The 12203-nt window shown below is 49.8% G+C and overlaps 1 protein-coding gene across 8 annotated transcripts in view; it reads right to left on the minus strand.

Annotated features, from left to right (window-relative positions):
- The window catches only part of Syne3 (spectrin repeat containing, nuclear envelope family member 3), a 91558-nt gene that overhangs the window by 44900 nt on the left and 34455 nt on the right, over nt 1-12203 (minus strand). For all 8 annotated transcript variants that reach the window (XR_015621831.1, XR_015621830.1, XR_015621829.1 and 5 more), the window contains 3 exon segments: nt 11627-11784; nt 5188-5360; nt 3803-4112 (listed from right to left, as the gene is read on the minus strand). Coding sequence is in view for 5 of the 8 variants with exons in the window: in XM_087552960.1 (XP_087409086.1) it covers nt 3803-4112; nt 5188-5360; nt 11627-11770 (627 nt within the window). In the remaining 3 variants the exon portion in view is untranslated.

Below are 12203 nucleotides of genomic sequence, written 5' to 3' on the forward strand. Positions count from 1 at the left end.
CTCGTGCCTCAACACCTTATTTCCACATTGGGATTGAGCTAATAGCTATACCAGAAAGGCTAGGTCCTCTGCACCATACCTGCTGGTCCTATCATGGAGGCCTAGTGACCATACACCCGGCTAAAGGAAAACCCTCCCTCCTCCAGGAGCTCCAAATCCCCTCTCTGTGCTGATGTGTAGTGAGAATTTTGGTTTATTTAAAATAATACGGAAATCAATAGAAATGTGCATCTGTTTTAATCCCAGGTGTGGGATACGGGGCTGCTTCAGATTACCCAGGGCAGCTGACTGTGATTTGCCTCATGCTGTAGCTGGGGTGTGATTTTTGCCAGGGGAAGCTGGGTGAACATTGCTTCCAGCACAATACAGAAGCAACCACGACTCATCGCCTCTGGGAGTCTCTGTCCCCTGTTTGATAGCCCAACAGAAACCCTAGCTCTAGGAAGCAAGCATTGTTTTTCCAAAGCCCTTTCTCCACCCCTTCCGCCCTCCAGCCTTCTTACAGGGTAGACAAAGATGTCACCAGGTGTATTTATATAAGCTGAAAACAAAAAACAATTTAAAAAAATTTCAAAGGCCAGGCCCCACTAGCTTCCACTCACACATGCACACATGAACACACAAAACTCACATTTCAGCTCCTCTGCTCCCTGTACTCAGGGTTCTGCTGACGGACAGAGTACCTGTTTTGGTAAATCACAGGGAAGGGCCCAGCACCTTTCCTAGACAGACCTGGAGAGGCAGATCCAGAGAGAGGTTTCCTCTTATGCCTTCCCCAGCAATGTAGTACTGGGTTGTCAAGGAGAAAACAACTTGCTACAAGAGCCAAGTCAACCGAATACTATCTTGTCCATCTATCCTGACCCAGGCCTAGAAGCCTGGGGAGCCAAATGTGTGTGTGTGTGTGTGTGTGTGTGTGTGTGTGTGTGTGTATGTGTGTGTATGTGTGTGAGTGTGTATGTGTGTATGTGAGTGTGTGTATGTGTGTGTGAGTGTGTATGTGTGTATGTGAGTGTGTATGTGTGTATGTGAGTGTGTGTGTATGTGTGTGTGAGTGTGTGTGTGAGTGTGTATGTGTGTATGTGTGTGAGTGTGTATGTGTGTGAGTGTGTATGTGTGTATGTGAGTGTGTATGTGTGTATGTGAGTGTGTGTGTATGTGTGTGTGAGTGTGTGTGTGTGAGTGTGTATGTGTGTATGTGTGTGAGTGTGTATGTGTGTGAGTGTGTATGTGTGTATGTGAGTGTGTGTGTATGTGTGTGTGTGTGTGTGTGTGTGTGTGTGTGTGTGTATGTATAGGGGGATCTCATAAACAGTTCCAAACATCATGTACTGCGTGTCAAACAAGGATGCTGTTTCTGACTGTCCTTCACATGCTGAGAATATAGGCACCCTTTATGATGGCCAAACACTAGCTGGTTCTCAGAGTTCAGAGCCTAGTGATAGTTAAGTGGTCCACATCGCTAGGCAGCAGCAGAGCCAGGCCCGGAATCCAGTCCCTCCTCAGAGTCTCTAACGGATTTCCACTCTCTGACATTATTCTTTGGATCTGAAAGTCACCTCATGGCTCACATGTGGGAGGAGGTTCAGCTGGAAGTGCTGTTGGGAAACGATTGGCTCCCTAGGGCACTAACCTCATCAATGAGCCAATCCATTGATGAGCTTGAGCCAAACGAGCTGTCGGGAGCGGAGACTACTGAGTCTTTCTCTGCTTCCTGGACCACACCCGCCATGATGCTCACCTCACGGCAGGCTCAGAGCAGCGGAGTCAGAGAGAGCCAAATCAAAAACCTCTCATTCAGATTGTTTTCTCCTGGTACTTTCTTCCAGGGGTGGAAATCAGCATACTGGATCATTATGGAAATTCTTTCTCTCCCATCAGGTGGTGGTGGCACACGCCTTTAATCGCAGCACTTGGGAGGCAGAGGCAGGTAGATCTCTGAGTTTGAGGCCAGCCTGGTCTATAGAGTGAGTTCCAGGACAGCCAGGGCTCCACAGAGAAACCCATCTCAAAAAAACAAAAACAAACCAAACAAACAAAAACAAAATTCTCTTCCATAAACTGTGGGCTTGAGGACCCCAGCACTGAGGATAATTTTAAAAAGTGAATTCCCTCCATAACACCAGTAGGAATATAGGAAAGAGAGACAACCCTTTGGGACTCAGACCACAGCACACCACAGAAAGGTACACTGTGCTGCAGAAGTAGGACACTGTGACCACCAGCCTGAAGCAGACAGAGCATCTGGGTCTTGGGTGCTGGGTCTGGGTCTGTTCCTTCAGATTGTAAGAGGGACGAGGGCTTTCATGTCCAGAAGGAGCAGAGACACTGCATAGAGACAGAGCCCCAGAGAGGTACCTCTAGTCCTCATCACAGTGGGACCACGAACACTCTATCACAAACACGTGTATGGGAAGGAGTATTTACCTAAGATAGGTACATACATACATACATACATACATATATACATACATACATAAATATATTCATAGAAACATAGATACATACATACATAAATGATAGAAGATAGATGGATGGATAGATAGATAGATAGATAGATAGATAGATAGACCAGCAACAAACAAAACCAGCCATCTTGCAGAACACGGAACCAAGAGTTTATGGTATCAGTTTGGGTCAGGGTTCAGGTTTTGAAAGCACTCACATCTGGGTGTGGTAATGCACACCTTGAATCCCAACACTCAGGAGGCAGAGGCGGGTGGATCTCTGTGTGTGGGAAGCCAGTGTGATGGACATAGCGAATTTCAGGCGGGTCACTACACAGAGAAACCCTGTCTCAGCACAAATGAGCGCACTCACTTCAGGAATCCCCAAGCCAGCCTAGTGACAGGGAAACAGGGACCATGAAGGTCCACTCCCAGGATGCCTGGCTGAAGCGAACTCGTGTGTGCTAAGGGCAGGTTCAGCCATGGGGATGCACACCGTGCCCTGAGGAGATGAGCTCAGCGTCCACCCATGCAGGAGACACAGTGACACTGAGTGACCACCCCTGATGCTTCCACTTTTAGGCACACATGCTTAATGACAAGGAAGAACCTAACCCCGCTGCAGGCCAAGGGACATTTGTTAAAAGGAAGGAAAGGGGTGTGAAGAAAATCAGAATTTCCAAAAAGCAATCATTTAACACAGCAATCGAATGAACTGTGGCAAAAGCACATCCAGGCTGAGGTGGGGGGAGGGTGGGGGGATGGGCAGAAGGACTGGGGTAAGAAGGAAAGAACGGCAGTAGAGATGAAGGAGAGAAACCAAGAGGGAAGAAAAACATGGAGTGGGAAGGAGACGGATAGAGGCTGAAGGAAAACCGCCGGGGGCAGGAACAGCACAACCCGTCAGTTTGTGCACATGTGTTAAGCATACACGTGTGTGTGTGAAGCTCTAAGCCACTCCAGCTTATGTAAGGGACGGGAGGCTGCTGGATGGGTAACCAGATGCTGGATGGATGAGGGTGAAGATGGGCATTAGACGGTGGCGGGTGAGAAAGCAAATGGACATGGTTAGCGCTCGAGAGGATGGCTGGATGGGCGAGTGGATGGGCAGGTGGGCGGCTAAGAGGTAAATCGTTGGGGAATGCTAGGCTGATGAACGAATGAGCGGGTGGGTTGGAGAGGTGGAGTGTGTAGACTGAGGAGGTTTGCTTATGCCTCAGAGAGGGGAGCAGACAGGCCAGGAGATTGAGGGGAAAGTGGTTTCGGATGGACTGACCCTCCATGAGTGAGCAGCAGAGGCTGAAGGGGCGGACGGGGTGGGTAGGTGTTTGGATGATGGAGCCATTGCCACTGACCTGAGCTCTGGCCTTCACGGCATCGTACTCTGCCTTCATCCTCTTCTGGGCCTCTTCATCCACGCTGGGGTCCCCGATCCTGCTGAACAGGGAGCCCGCCTCCTCCAGCAGCCTGTCCAGGAGCACAGCCTGATTGTCCACATTGTGCAGCAGCACCTGGGCGTGGCTCAGCTGCCACTGCTTCTCCTTCAGGCCCAGCTGCAGCTCCACGGGGGGCTCCAGCGTGACCACCATCTTCTGGAACCATCGGTAAAACTCGTCCTGGGCCAGCAGGTACTCGCTCCAGTGCAGCCACACCCACTCGATGCGACTGTGGGACAGAGGTGGTGGGACTGAGAGGCCGGCCTGCTGGCTCCTGTCACTGACCCCTCCCAGATTCTAGGAACTTTGTTCTGGGGACAGGATGTGCTCGGTGACACTCCAGACTTTCCTTCTTTCCGGTGAGACCTCCTGTCCTGTGAGTAATCTCCCAAATGAGGTCACGCCCAGATCCCACGTGGACCCTCAGCCTCCTGCTAGGGAGATGAAGTCCCGGTGGCTCTGAGCCACCAGGACCTTAGATTCCCATTCTGAACTTCCACTGCTACCAGTATACAAATCCTTCACTCCACCCACAGTGGCCCCAGGCCCTTAGAATATGCTGCCCGAAGGCAATTAGGGGAAGATTGGGACTTTGCCTAATATTAGGCAGAAAAGAAATATCTATTGGGAGCGGGGTTGGGGATTTGACTCAGTGGTAGAGCAAGCGCAAGGCCCTGGGTTCGGTCCTCAGCTCCAAAAAAAAAAAAAAAAAAAAAAAAAAAAAAAAAAAGAAAGAAAGAAAGAAATACCTATGGGTCAATTAGTGGCCACCACGTAGGAATGGGGGATGAAGGACCTGGGTGAATTCTCAGGGTAGGGCAGCCCTGCCCCTTCATCTGCCTTAGTTTCCACCTCTCTAGTGTGGAAATGGCTCTATCCTGGCAGCTGGCATTGAGACATTTGTCTGCAATGTTGGATGGCAGGGTTTGGAAGGCAGAAAGCTCTGATCTCTCATGCACTACCATGCTTAGATTTACAAGAGCTCTGGGGATCCGAACTCAGGACCTCATACTTGCGCGGCAAGCACTTTACCCACTGAGCCATCTTCTTAGTCAGGGCCAGGCCTTCTTATGTCTGCCTTTACAAAGAGGACACATCCAGGAGCCTATTAGGACTGCGGGTGCAACAAACTGAGTTTGCAGCAGCCACCCTCTGTCACCATTATGCTTGTCTCTTATGAGAAAGAGGCGCTGGCCCAAATCCAAAGAGGACATGTTGTTCCCAGGATCCCTGAGTCTGAAGAATAGTCACTCAGCCAGGGGTCCCAAGGTGATGTGGCGGTGAGGTCCCCTGACTGTCCCTACCTGTGGCAGTGAGTCATGTAGGTGACCGTCTCCTCCCACTGAGACTTGATATCCCTCAGCCGGGCCAGGATCTCAGGTTTCTGGCCCTCCTGGCAAGTTGCCAAGAGGGCCTCAGCTGCCCGCAGGACCAGTTCCACCTTTATGCATCCCTCAGGCTCCAGCTGACAGATTTTCTGTGGGTACAACAGCGCAGTTTCCCGGGGTTAGACGCGGCACCACCGGGCACAGACAGTGGACCGGCACCAAGAGCTGGATTTCGAGGCCAGAGTTGCTATAGCTCAGCCTAAGGCCTTACACCCCTCTGATGTGCCCCTGAGGAAGCCGCTGAGGGCTTTGGGGAAAGAGAGAGGGCTCTGGATATTATTCTTGTTCTTGACCACTGAGCTGAGCCCAGCTTCTAACTCAGACAAAGCTTGCCCTCTCCTGGGGTGAGCCTTTCTCAGCCTGTATGATGGTACGAGCAGGCCAACCTCACAGATTTTACTCAGAAGAAAACACATACAGGCAGTGTACATCACCGTGCATGCGATGTCAACGTGTAGGTGGCCATGAAGTGACACCCTCATGTCTGATGTCAGAGGCCATTTCAGTCCCTACCCAGTCAAGGCTCAAAAGTGGTCACACTGTTTTGCCCTTGCTCCAAGGTCCTGCTCCCTTGGGTACAGTCCATTCTTTAGGGATGACTCACTCAAGGACACCCCAGAGCCTTGCCTACATCCATCCTATATCTGTCCCTCGCCTGTCTCTCCCAGCCTCTTCCCTCCTTATCTCTCTCTTTTAATGTATTATTTGTGTGCATGTGCATGTGTGTGTTAGTATGGAGGCATGTGTATCCCAGTACACATGTAAGGTCAGACAACAACTTTTGGGAATCTGTTCTCTCCTACTGTGGGTCCCTGGAATTAAATTCACGTCATTGGGTTTATGACAGCTTCAGCTCTCAACTTGACATAATGACTAGACTCATCCAAGGAATCTCAGCTGAGACATCTCCCAGAGCAGATTGGCCTGCAGCCATGCCTACGAAGGAACTGTCCTGAGTTTCCATTGATGGGGGAGGACGCAGCCCACTATGGGCGGCACCAATCCCTAAACAGTGGGCCTGAGCTTTAAGAGAGACAGAGAAAGAGAAACGGAGAGCAAAACCGTTCTTCCATGATTGTCCTTCAAGCTCCTGCTGTGGGATCCTGCCTCAACTTCCTTCAGTGGTAGACTGTGACCTGGAAGTCATAAGCCAATCATCCCTTTCCACTCTGAGTAGCTTTTGGTTATGGTGTGTGTTATCACAGTCATGGAAGGAAACTGGGACACACAGTAAGCCCTTTTACCCTCCTGATCCACCTCATCAGCCCTGCACCCCATCACCTCTCAGGGCTGCACCCTCTCACAGAGGCTCTGTATCCTCTATCTTCTCTGGCCTTCAGCTTCTCCCGAGATGAGAGAGAAGCACGGCAGGCAGTTAACCTCGGCTACTGTCACCACAATTGGTTGTTAGTCACAGACATAAGCTTAGCATACTGTCAGGTGACTGGACATATTCCAGGGCCATTCATGGACTAAAAAGATCACTCTAGGGTGGCCTTCACCACATGACTCTGTACACCCGAGGGTGTGACAGGAAGGGAGGTAATAATTACAGGCAACACCAGGGCTGCAGTAAGCCCCATGTTAGCCTGTCGCCTGGCCCGATTACACTGGCCATCAGTAACTGTCCACCATTATTACATTGTTTTTTATAGACAATAAGATCTATTTTATTATCTTTTATTATTGCCTTACTTAGTTTGTTGGCAGCTTCCCCTGGTCTAACCTCAAGATTAGTTGTCAGTTTTCACAATCCCGGGCAGCCTGGTTATCTCTGCTCCTTCTCAGTGGACAGAGAAGGAAGGGCTCCTGACATTCAAGTGTGGCCTTCTGGGAAGGTGTGTGTGACCTCAGGCAGACCACAGGGCTACTCTATGCAGTCCTTTCTCTCCAGGGGCAACAACAATTCCTGCCGTGTCCAACTTACATCCTGTTTTTAACCGTATCAACAGCGCACGCAAGTAAACACTTTGTCAACTGTCGCATAGTCAGACCCCAATACACGTAAGTAGTCCCCACCCCTTCTTCTTGGCTCCACAGGATAAAAGATAGCCAGGTCGGCAAGAGTCATGATGACAATATGGAGACTTCCCCTCATACATTGCTATAAAGAGTGAAACTTAAAAGAGTCCCCATGTCACCCATGTCTGTATGGGACAAAGTCGAGCAGAGAGCGGGGAGCATCCTTACAAGAGAGAAGAGGTTCTGTTCATTCTGTGAGGTGGCAGGATGTGGCAAGTCACCCTCTCTGGGCAGTTGTTGTGTCAGCCTCAGATGAGAACCTTTGTGTCCCATTCAGTAATAATCAGCAACAAGGAAGACAGCGATACCTCCCAAGATAGGACAAAGATGTGAGGGCCATTTGCAGAATGATCTAGAACAGGGGTTCTCAGCCTGCCTAATGCTGTGACCCTTTAGGGTAGCTCATCAAGTGACCCCCAGCCATAAAATTATTTTTGTTGTTACTTCATAACTCCAATTTGCTACTGCGGTGAAGGTAATGTAAAAATCAGTGGTTTCCGATGGTCTTAGGCGGCCCCTGTGAGAGGGTCATTTCACCCCCAATGGGTTCACAAACCACAGGTTGAGAACCACTGTTCTAGACTGAACATCCAGCAAGCAGGTTGCTGCCCATCTCCAGGGACAGGGTCTTGCAGCATGGCTGGGTATGAATGTTTTGCCAAGCAGAGATTTGATCTGATTAGTAACAAAATCAGGAGACAGCATCTCTCATGGCCAGATGTATGAAGGAGAGTCCACAGTCCTCACACCTGCAAGGTGGATGTATCGCTCACTCGTTGTACAGCTAAGGGTGCTGAGGACCTACAGAAGCCAGAGACAAGAGCAAGCGGGAAGGTCCTAGGTTCCTGAATCCCCATGGACTCCACTAGCCTTTGCAAACCAAGAGACCCTTTAACTTGGGGAAGAAGTAAGATTCAACCTCCCAGATCACAGTGGTAAGGTCAAAGTTCTCTTCCCCAAAGTCAACCTCCCTACCGGTGATCTTGCCTTTGCCCATCTCTCACGGGAGAGTTATAGGCTGGATTTGGGGGATTATGAAAGCACCTGAGACCCTCTGCTCTTCCCAAACATCTAATCTTGATGCTTCTTTGAAAGGTCCCAGAAGAGAGAACACCTAACAACCTCCCTTCCCCAAACTTGCAGGCTTGCCCCTGCCCCTCACCAAGTAGGAAGAGCCGTTTGCTGTGACCTGAGGGGAGGAGAGGCTGAGGCCACAGCAGAGAAAGCGGGGCCAGGGAGGAAGAGTTGGTCCCTCTTTCTGCCACACCCACCCTGCTGAGGCCTGAGGGCTCCATTCTGTCCACTCAGCATAGGTCCCTCGCCAGCAAGCAGGGATCCCGGGAAAGTCCGACAAGGGGCAGGGCAGGAGTGACAGCCTCAGTCTGCTGGTTTCAAGCAGCTGGTGACAAGAATGGGTGCCAGTTAGATGGCAAGACTTAGTCAAGGGCTTCCCCTCAACCCAGCCAACTCTAGCTGACCACCAGCTGGGCATGGCGCCAGACAGTGTGGCCTGCTCTGGGAATCACAGGCAGGACAGAGGGAGAGCTATAGAGAGAGAATCACAGACCTTGTTACAATAGAACCACCTACAAAAGAAGGACTGGGGAAAATGCGAGAGGGCTTCTTGAAGGAGGCAGCATTGATGCCCACAGGAATGGTGCCCAGAACTGGAGAAGGGGAGGAGTGAAGGTGGAGAAACAAGACATAGCTAGGAATGCTCACACATGGCCTCTGGAAGCCAGACCCCAGCAGTGCCAAGGTGACCTGATCAGGAAGGGGCCTAGAAGGAATCTGAGGATGGGGCTCAAGCTCAGGACCAAGAAGGCTGGGACTGGAGAGTGAACAGAGTGAGCTGGGATCTGGGAGTCAGTGACCACAGTATGGCCACATCCCAGTGTCCGAGCTACAGGGCAGGTGGTCCTCTTCCTACTTCCGGGGCTGAGTGCATACCCACACAGAGAGATACACATGAACATGCACATTCATACACATGTATTATATACACACACATGTATACACATACATATACACATATACATGCAGACACACACATACACATACATTCACACACATGAGAGCACAATACTCATATACACATATGCACACATGTATACATACATACAGGGACATACAGACCCACAGGTATATATATACACACACACACACAGATACATACATACACAAACATACAGACAAACATATACACATGCACATATACACACATAGAGAGACATACATACATACATACAGACAGATAGATCCTTACATACACATATACACACATGTCACACACAGACACATACATACATACATACACACAGGGACATACACATACAAACATAGACTGACAGATATACACATGCACATATACACATGCACACGGACCCCTACATACACACATATACATACATACAGAGACATACACACAGACACAGACATACACACATATATACATATACATGCGTGTACAGACACACATAGACACATACATATACACAGAGACATACACAAATATACAGACAGACAGATATACATACTCACATATACACAAATATAAGACACACACATGCACACACAGAGACATACACTCAGAGACACACACAGACAGACATACACATGCTCACATAAACACACACATACATATATACACAGATACATACACACACATACATACATACACCCAGACACACACACAGACATATATATGTACTCAGACACATACACACACAGTCATACACACACAAACACTCAAAGCACAGACAACAGACAAACATATATTCACATACATTCACACACACTCATAGACACACATGTGCACACAGACATAGACACCTATACACAGTAATACACACAAATACACAGATCCACACATGCACACACAGACATACACACCAGCCTGGCCAACAGCTCCTCCTATGTTCCTCTCAGCCCTCGCTCACAACTCTGACAGGTGCAAGGTCTCAGGTGACAGCTGAGGGAGAGCACTGGGGGACAGTGATGCTGAGGAATGGAAGAATTGTTGGCGGCAATACAGCAATGGTCAGGGGGGCGCCCGGAAGCTAGTAGGGTCAGAAAGGACTGGCTACTTCTCATTTCACATGCTCACTCACAGCAAGCTGATGGGTATTCTGAGGAGATGCAGTCTGTGGGCTAAGGCTTAGAGACAGGAAATGGAGGAGGAGTATGGAGCTAGTGAGGGGTGACAATGGGGGAGGGAGGTCATAGATATGAAGGACTTCTAACACAGACGAAGCTTAGTTCTGTAGACCGGAAACCATGGCGAGTTTTAGAGGAAAACAACAAAGACTCTTTGGATGGTCAATCTCCTCTGTCAACTTGACTGGATTGAAGCCACCTGGGAGACTGGCACAGCACACCTCTGGATGTGTCTGTCACTAAACCAACATGTGTGTGCCTGTATGTGTATGCTCCATGTGTGTCCTGGGAAGCCAGAAGGTCAGATCTCCTGGAGCTTCCCAACTTGGGTGCTGGGAACTGAACTTGGGTCTGAAAGAACAGCAAGTACCCGTAACTGCTGAGCCATCTCTCCAAAGTCCTCTCACCTCTTAAAATAATTTTTTGTTTGTTTGTTTGTCTGTCTGTCTGTCAGTTTTTTTCAAGACAAAGTTTCTCTGTCTGTGTAGCCCTGGCTGTCCTGGAACTCACTATGTAGACCAGGCTGACCTCGAACTCACAGATTATCTGCCTGCCTCTGCCTCCTGAGAGCTGGGATTAAAGGCTGTGCTACTTATCTTACTTATGTATCTCTCTCTCTCTCTCTCTCTCTCTCTCTCTCTCTCTCTCTCTCTCTCTGTGTGTGTGTGTGTGTGTGTGTGTGTGTGTGCGTGCGTGCGTGCGTGTGAGCACAAGTGCCTGCAGAGACCGAAATACATACAAGAGAACCCTTACAGCTAGAGTTTCAGGCGGTTGTGAGCTAGCAGACCTGACTGCTGGGAACTTAATTCTAACCCTCTGCAAGGGTCAGACACATCTCTCCCACCTTGAACCAGAGGGTTTTAACCCTCCCCACTGGAGGAAGTAGCAGCAGAAGCCTTAGATTCAAGGAGCACAGATGCCCACCCTGGGACGAAAGGGACAGAACGCAGTCTCTGTCCCTTGTGACCAAAGTATAAATGAGTAGCAGGGTCATCTTGTGGAACTTTCTGGAAAATCAGAACTTCAGCCTTAGCCCCAGACCACCTGATTAAATACACATTTAAACAAAATGACCAGGACATCTGAACACAGGTCAGAGTGTGAATAACTCATTGGTCCCTCAGATTAGGGAGGGGTGCGGACGCCTCAGTGCCAACAAAGCCAGACCACTGCCTACCTCTGTCTCTCGCAGCCTCGCCTCCAGGGCCGCTCGGGGCCCCTTCGTGTTGTCATTGACCTGAAGCTGCTCCTGTACTGCCTTCATCCATGCCTGGGCATCCTCCACACTCCTGTCGAAGTCCTCCTGGGGCTGCTGCGTCATGGCGCCTGTATAGCCTGGGAAGAGGCACACACGAGGTCAGAGGTTACAGAGAGAGGCCAGGCAGCAGGCACAGCACAACCTCCCCTCCCCCTGAGACTCTTCCCAGCATACCAGTGCTCCACTTGGCACAACTGTCAATCCTAAGTTCCCAGAGGCTCTGCCATGGGAACAGTAGGCTGGTAGAGACATCCCCTTGGCGTGTAACCTCTCTGTCCCTTTCCTTACTTTGGGAGCAGGCTGGCTTCCTAGCTGTATTTTCAGGCCCCCTACAGGAGACTTTCAAAGCTCACAAACAGAGCCTGTGGGAGAAAGTGAGCTTGATTTGAATGAGTCCACGCCCTCGATTGAAGAAGCATTGCCTCTGGCATCAGCCGAACCCACAGAAACCCAGAACACTCCTGAGATTAACCTGGCAAGGAGAGGGCCTTGGGAG

This window comes from Rattus norvegicus, chromosome 6 (assembly GCF_021556685.1).
Source record: "Rattus norvegicus strain SHRSP/BbbUtx chromosome 6, alternate assembly SHRSP_T2T, whole genome shotgun sequence".
NCBI classification, from domain to species: domain Eukaryota; kingdom Metazoa; phylum Chordata; class Mammalia; order Rodentia; family Muridae; genus Rattus; species Rattus norvegicus.